Source organism: Andrographis paniculata, unplaced genomic scaffold, assembly GCF_009805555.1.
Source record: "Andrographis paniculata isolate CXL003 unplaced genomic scaffold, ASM980555v1 Contig98END, whole genome shotgun sequence".
In the NCBI taxonomy this organism is placed as follows: domain Eukaryota; kingdom Viridiplantae; phylum Streptophyta; class Magnoliopsida; order Lamiales; family Acanthaceae; genus Andrographis; species Andrographis paniculata.
The window spans coordinates 2,169,222-2,178,067 of record NW_026137637.1 but is presented as its reverse complement, the minus strand read 5'-3'; the positions used below and the strand labels follow the sequence as shown (position 1 = coordinate 2,178,067).

The 8,846-nt window shown below is 26.9% G+C and overlaps 1 protein-coding gene across 1 annotated transcript; it reads left to right on the top strand.

Moving 5' to 3' along the window:
* Positions 1 to 394: 394 nt before the first annotated feature.
* Positions 395 to 8,551, top strand: LOC127243886 (7-deoxyloganetic acid glucosyltransferase-like). Its single transcript, XM_051264108.1, has 2 exons — positions 395 to 1,198; positions 7,493 to 8,551. Exons 1-2 carry the CDS (start codon positions 706 to 708, stop codon positions 8,422 to 8,424), a joined length of 1,425 nt encoding a protein of 474 aa, XP_051120065.1. The 5' UTR covers positions 395 to 705; the 3' UTR covers positions 8,425 to 8,551.
* Positions 8,552 to 8,846: the final 295 nt, after the last annotated feature.

Sequence of the window (8,846 nt, the reverse complement as noted above, 5' to 3'; positions counted from 1 at the left end):
AACTGCGACCACAGAGCATACTCAGCAACCTGGGTTCTGATACCAATTGTTGTGAAAAACGGGTTAGCCCTACACAATCGGCGAAATATCGTACCCAATTAATACTGAAGAAAATTCCCAGGTAATTGGAGGAGACGTGAGGCTCATTTAAAACCCAATTTTCTTAGACCTTTTATAGTCTTTTTGACAGAATTTTCCCAACAAAATTAAAGCACAATAAATAACTGCCAAATAACTGCCAAATAACTAATACACCACAATAAAATAAAGAACACCAAATTTAACGAAGTTTGATAAAATTTTGCCTACGTCCTTGGACCCCAATCAAAATTATATTATGAGAGAAGATAATAGATACAACACAATTAGAATATAGGAATATTGTATTGTGGGGATGATCTGAAACGAATAAACAGGTGGTGAATTTACAACTCATTTCTGCCGGGAGAGATGAGCCAACTTTGTTGACTTTTCTACAGCAATTTTATTCTCCCAAACGCCCGTAGCGTAGAGAAGAAAAAGATAGAAATTATATAAATATAAATATATAATTTTGTAATTAGTAGAAAGAACCATAAGAGTACAAACACACAGTGCCGTACCAATATAAAACTGCTCTCCCCATCTTCATCTTCGTCTTCCTCGTCAATCTAGGGTTTCCTTCTGCAAAACTAAATTCCAAAAATCTTAAATTCGAACCCGAAAATGCCGAATCAGAGCTCTCCAATGGCTCCCCATGTCCTAATCTTCCCTCTCCCTCTCCAGGGCCCCCTCAATTGCATGCTCAACCTCGCCGAGCTCCTCTGCCTCGCCGGCGTCGGAGTCACCTTCATCAACACCGACCACGTCCACCGCCGCCTCCTCGCCTGCAGCACCTCCGCCAATTACTACGCCAAATACCCCAATCTCAAATTCCAGACCGTCCCCGACGGCCTGCCGGAGGAAAACCCTCGGACGGCGGACCAAATCGGGAACCTCATCGAATCCATGGAAGCTGTGGCCTCGCCTATTTTCCGGCAGATGGTGTCGCCGGATTCCGTCAGCTGCCTGATCGCCGACGGGATCTTCGCCTTCGCGGCTGAAGTTGCCGGCGACGTCGGCGTGCCGCTGCTGTACTTTGACACGATCAGTCCGTGTGGGCTGTGGAGTTATCTGTGTATGCCTAAGCTCATCGAAGATGGAGAGTTTCCATTCCCAGGTCAGTGAGCAGGACGACATTTTTGACTCTCATTACACATATATATTTTAAATTTTTCTTTTAAAAAAAATATATCCTCCAACCAATATTTATCTAAATTTATTTGGAGATAAATGCATTCATATTTAATAAATATTTTTATTTTATAATAAATAATAAAAATATATAAATTTAAATATTATAAAATTGTAATTAAATTATTAATAAAAATGTGATGCTAAAAAAAAATAATAAATTCGTTATTATTATTAAAATATGAATAATAAAATTATTACTATATACTATTTTCACTTCCTTCCAGTTTGAAGGGTCCTATTTAGTGTTGATTTTTTAATATTAATTATTATATAAAAATATAGTACAAATTAAGAAAAAATTACACAAATACTTTTATTCATATCTTATAATAGTATTATAATGATATTTGTACAAAAAATTATATAGATATAAATATATTTTTAATAATAAATATAATGACACAACAAGTAAATGAAAACTTTAGAGTTGGATAAAATAAAATATTATAATTAAATTAGACATAAATTTAAGGGAAAAAAAATGGTAACATAATTTGTACTGAGATTGATGAATTATGACATTATTTTGTTTTTTTATTTTAAAATATTATATCAAATATTTATTTTTTATTATGTTTATTAAATACACCTTTCATTTTTACTATTTGAACCTAATTAAAAAAACAAAAAAAAACTTTTTGTCCTAATAGATTTAAGTAAATATTATTTAAATACAAATATTCTTGATTAAAAAGAAAAAACGTTCTTGAAAACATAAAAAAGAAGCCTCTTTTTGTCTTTTCATTTATTTTATTTTATTTTATTTTATTTTTTCGATGTGTCGTTGTTTTATTTGTTAATTGGATTACTGCATGTGTTTTTGTTTTGGGTTCTGTCTGCCATTGTTTTTCTCGGCAGCATATGGGTTTTCGTTGTTTTATGTTTTTATTTAATACTCTTTCGTACCATAAATATAAATATAGTCTTAATTGGATTAGACACGATATTTAAAAAATATTAATATTATATTGGTAGTTGGTATAAAGTATAAGTAAAAGATTTTTTTGTCCTTGTGAATATATTAGTATAAAAAATAGTGACAATTGTGTAATAAAAATGAAAAAGTAAGGGTAATTTTACAGTGATATGGTTATTTATAAAAATAACACTATTATTTTGGGACAGACAAAAATAATAAATAAAATTATTGTATTGAAACATAAAGAGTACTATTTTTTATGATTTTTAATAAAAATATAATCTAGATTTCAAAAATATTATATAATAATAATAATAATAATTAAATACAAATCAAATTCTCTTTCAACTATTTTTTTTTTTTTTTTTTTTTTTGTTTTTAGTAAAAAATATATATTTTTTATTCTCACGGTAAGTCAAAATAGACTAAATATTACGAATAGAGAGTATTATTTTTTAAAATTATATTAAATTGTCGTGTAAAATATTGAATACAATAGGTATTTCACCTAATAATTGAAACAAAAATATAAGTGTTCATCATGTGTTTTTTACATGAATATATATTTTTAATATTAGGTATAAAAATTGTGTATTAATATAAAAAATAATATATTATATTACATTATTATTATTTTTTTTAAATAAATAGAATATATATTATATATTATAAGAGTGTATGTATATGTTATAGGTTTGTTTGTTTAGTGTTTTATTTGGAAGATTTTTTTTTAAAATTTTTATGTGAGACATAAAAAAACATATTAATGATATAAAAATAAAAATATTTTATATTGAAGGTTGACTTTTGAAAGAATATAAAATATATATTGAGAATCGTGTCGAAAAAATTATAATCAAACAAATCTTATATTTTTTATACTTCATATTTATCGAAAATCGTACTAATAATAATAATAAAAAAAGTGATGACCACATCCATTTCGTCAATAAAAAGATTGTAAAGTTATACAATAAAAATTGAATAGTAAAATTTGAATTTGAATAGTTGTTTAATGTAATACAAATAATATTGATGTGATATTTTGAATGTAAAATAGATATTTAATATAATATAAAAAAAAAATCTGAACAGTAAAATTATTAAAAACCCACAAAAGAACACAACCACTGTGTTTGATTTATTATTCTAACTATTTGCAATAATCATCTCTTCCAATCTATTTTTAGGTGTCACAATTATCTATAAATATTATCAAAAATATAAGAAATACATTTTAACACTATATATAATATATATTCTATTCAATAATTTAATACAAAATATTATATTTTTTTTTATATTATCCGATATCATTATTTTTCATACATAAGATAAAAAAGATTGTGGATCTGGTGTTGACTCAATCAAATCAGTAGTGTTGATTTGATCGGATTAGCATATCATATAAAAATATTCAACATATATTTTATACTATCATAGTATATTTATAATGCACTATATATTATGTTATAACTCAGTATATAATTTCTCATAACACAACATAAAACTATATATTGATTATCTTTATATAATATGTTTGACTTGATCAATTAGCACTATGAATATAGTTTTTTTATGAAATACTTATCATATGTTGATTTATTTATTTAATCAGCGCACGGTTCATATTGATTTGATTGGATTAGCAAGTCATCTGCGTCCAATAAAAAAAGTGTAAATTGTTTTTTTAGTTTCGTAATTCGACCCCCTTATCATTTTAGTCCTGTAAGTAGAGCTGTCGCAAACTAGTCCCATAAGTGAAAAATTTTCACTGTTTTAGTCCTCTGACGCCGGAGACGCCCGCGTGGCTCGCCGGAGGTGACGTGTCCGCCAAGTCAGCGACACTTGGCGGACACGTGGATTTTTTAATTTTTTTAAAACTTATTTTTAATTTTATTTGTATTTTATTTTATTTTATTTTATTTATTTGGTCCAATAAAAATAAATAAAAAAAAATGAAAAAATAAATAAATCCACGTGTCCGCCAAGTGTCGCTGACCTGGCGGGACACCTGGCGTACACGACACCTCCGGCGAGCTACGCGGGCGTCTCCGGCGCCGGAGGACTAAAATAGCGAAAATTTTTCACTTATAGGACTAGTTTGCGACAGGCTCCACTTACGGGACTAAAATGATAAAGGGGTCCAATTACATGACTGAAAAAACAGTTTACCATAAAAAATATATTCATACAAAGAACACAAAGTCAATACTAACTAGGAGCATATTTATATTCAGTTAGTAGTACTCCATTCGTCCTTGAACAATCTATTTATTTTTCTATTTTGGTTCGTCCCATAGCAAAATATTCATTTCTTTTTTTAGTAATTGTATTATCTACCTAACATTACAAATATCATTTTAATTTACAATATATTGCACAAATGTCATTACATTTATATCATACAATACTAATAGGATTAATTTAGTCTTTTTACCTTTATTTCTACTTTATCCCAATATAATATTAATATTTTTAAAACTCCGTATAAAAAATAAATGGATATATAGATATGAGACGAATGAAGTATTATTTTTATGGTTGTGTTTCTTTGACTTCCTTTAATTTGTGAAAATTATGTTTCTCTTGTTATAATATTAGGTTGTAATTATATTATTTAAAAGAATATATTATAAGAAATCATCAAATTAAATATTTAGAATGTACTATTTTTTAAAATTTGGATTGGATTTGAAAATTTATTTTTTTTTAAAAAAAAAACTTTTATAATATTTTGTAATAAAATTAGAAGAATATATTTTCTTACACAACTTGATGAAATCTAAACCGTAAAAACTAAAAAAAGATGTCACAAAGGAACACACTCGAAATTTGTTATTTAATATATTATAAATATTATTTTTTATTCAAATTAAAATAAAAGATTTCCATCTCTAGGGGATTAAATCATTTAACTCAAAAGGAACGTTGACAATTTGTGATAGGAGAATTTCTTATTGCAAAGTTGCGGATTTAAAAACTTCCTTAATAAATCATTTAAATCATTGTTTGCAATATTCTTACGTCATAAAATATATATATATATATATTATCTCCGTGATTGAAATTTATTATATTTTGATCGAGAATAAGTTTTTTAAAAAATAGATAAAAAAAAAAGAAATTATATTAAAAATTTAAAAAAAAAATAGTATTTTTGATAACTATAAAGAAAAAAATATATATAAATTTAGATGACAAAAATAACAGGATTTAACATAGTTCGGAGTATTAAGACCATTGGCTATCTCCACTACTTTTTCTTATCTACGTCATTTTCTCTCCCTGCCACGTCAGCGAAGATACTTTCTTCTATTTTATATTCACAACAAAGATATTCATCCTAATTTTTTAATAAATTTTTATTTTCATATTATATATATTATTTTTTAATTATAGTTTTAATTTGTAGTATTAATTATTTATTTAATTATTATACTATATTATATTATATTATTATTTGTCAATATTTTGATTTATTAAAAAATTATGGAAAAAAAGATATATTATTTATTATTTAATTAAATTTAGTTTTAATTTATTTTTAAATTGTAATTGTAATATCAAATTTGTATTTTTATTGTTATAATTATTATTGGTTAATTAAATAAAATATAAAAAATAATTAAGTTTTTGAAGAAAAAATTACATTACATTACATTGCAATTACAATATAAATATTTAAAATTAAAATAAGAACAAATAACTTAATTATTCATCTAACCAAATTTTATTAATATCTTATTATTAATTATGTATGTATAATTAATTATAAACTAAATATATTTATTGTTTAATATAATTTTATATTATTTAATTGTTTTAAAATTTATAATTATATTTTATGTAATAAATTAAATTAAATTTACTAATATTGATTTGTTCAATATAATTATATAATATTTGTATTTATATATTTTAAATTTTAAATTGATAAAATATATTCAATATTGGTATCATTTTGTAGAATATAAAATATTATGAACTATAAAAATATTACAAAATTTAAATATAACAATAAATTCAATATAAATTAAAAAATATATATCATATATATATATATATAATAAGTGTCATGTGTTCCAATTAAATTGAAACATAGGGCAACAGAGTAAAAGCTAGAGATGCCAGTAAGCAACGAATCTGCATATATATATATTTTTTTTAAATTGTAACGTGGCGCATCTCCTCCGATGCGGGTGCTCTAACACTTGCAGATCTACTTTGAAGAAGTGGGGTCACAGGACCCCATTTGAATTTATATATATATATATAGGTGTGTTTGTTTGGGATTTGGATTTTAAGTTGTGATTTGAATAGTAAAAATTTTAAATTTGAATAGTTGTATGATGTGATATAAATAGGTGTTGATGCGATGTTTTGAATGTAAAATTAATTTTTAGTATAATATAAAAAATAAAAAATAGGTGTTTGATTTGATGTTTTTGGAGGAAAAAAATGGGATGAATAGTGAAAATCTAATCTAAACCTCCAAACAAACATACCCTTAAATGATAAATTCATTCATTTATATAATTACTTTAAAGATTCATTTAGAATTTTTTTTAAAAGAATAAATAATTATATATAATATATACTTCTAATAAAAATATTTTTGTACTCTCTATTCAAATGATAATATTCTTCATTCTATTGTGTTTTGTATTCAAATGACAGCATCAGATACAAAGTATATTAATTTGATAATTTTTTCAATTTTTTTTTTTTTTTTTTTTTTTTTTACAGCAACTCTTTAAACCAAATATATTTTTCTTCAATTTTAACTAAAAATAATAATGTAATGAAACATTTTTAATATATAAAAACACGTAAAAGATAATTATAATTTATATATTTTACTCATTCTGTTCCACATAATTTGTTCACTCTTTTTATTTACATCTATTCCACTTAATTTGTCATTTTATTTTTTAAATATAAATATAATTTTTAATCATATTTTAAAATTCATAATTTTCTTATTTTAACTAAACTATTTAGTCATTTTAATTTTAAATTTATAATTATTTTTATTAAATTATAATTATTTTTACTAATACACTTTTTAATTACTTACTAATTATATAATATCTTAAATTTGGTGCCTAGCTAATGTGGACAAATTATCTGGGACGTGCACCCACTTAAAGATCCGGCTGGATCCGCCACTGAGTATCAATGTTCAAATTGTTCAATGAATTTTGTTTTGAAATTACCGTTGAATAAAATTCACATAAAAATTGAAAACAATTAATTTTGCGTTGTTTCTCCAATTAACCGTTGTATTTTTTTTAGACGACGACTTGGACAAGTTGGTTCCAGGGATACCGGGCATGGAAGGTATCATCCGGCGCCGTGATCTCCCCAACTTTTACCGAACTGACGACCTCAACATCCCGATAATTCAACTAGTCCTCAAAGAGGCCAAGCACATCCCCTTAGCTCAAGGCCTAATTTTCAATACCTTCCAAGAACTCGAGGCTCCCGTCTTATCTCAGTTCCAAAACATCTCCCCACAAATCTATGCCGTCGGGCCTCTCCACACCCACCTAAAATCCCGATCGCCGCCACCTCAAGACCGATCGACAAGCATCTGGAAAGAAGACAAGAGTTGCATCTCCTGGCTCGATTCGCAACCCTCGAAATCCGTTCTCTTCGTCAGCATTGGAAGCCTCGCCGTCGTGACCAAACGACAGCTCGTCGAGCTCTGGCACGGCCTCATTAATAGTGGGACAAGATTCTTGTGGGTCCAAAGGCCTGACTCGGTTGTCGAAGACAACATTCCGGAATTCGACGAGATTTCATTAGAATTATTGAAAAATACGAAGGAGAGGGGTTTTATCGTTAAATGGGCCCCACAAGAGGAGGTTTTAGCCCACCCGGCAGTGGGAGGATTTTTTACGCATAGTGGATGGAATTCGACTCTAGAAAGTATCGTTGAGGGGAAACCGATGATCTGCTGGCCGTATTTTGTCGACCAACAGGTGAACAGTAGATTTGTGGAAGAGGTTTGGAAGTTGGGATTGGACATGAAGGATAAGTGCGATCGACGTGTAATCGAGGGGATGATTAGGGAGCTTATGGGGTCGAGGAAGGAGGAGTTCTCGGAGAAAGCCGATGCGATGGCAAAACTTGCTCGAAAAAGTGTTGGCCATGGTGGATCTTCATTTCTTGCTTTGGATTGTCTTGTTGAAGACATCAAGTTCATGAGGATACCTAGGAATTGAATGTAGCAAATTTACAATGGAAATTAATTACGTTAGAGTGTTTTATGGTTTGTTTGTTTGCTATTTAAATTTGAAAAAATTACGTCGATAATAAAAAAAATAATATTTTATATTGAATGTTAACTTTTGTGAAAAAAATAAAAAATATATATATTGAAAATTATGTCGAAAAAAAAAATTACCCAATGTTATAATTTTCTTGTACTTTTTTTATTTTTTATGAATTGTTGATTGTGTATTTGGTATTATTTTACTAGCTCCATGATCAGGGGCGGAACTACGAAGGGCTAGAGGGGTTAGCTGATCCCAACTCTCAAAATATATATATCTTTTAATGTAAAAATAATAAATTATATATTTTATAGTAATTTGTTCATCTTGATTTTTTATTTTATAATGTAAAAAATCTCGTTTGTTGATTT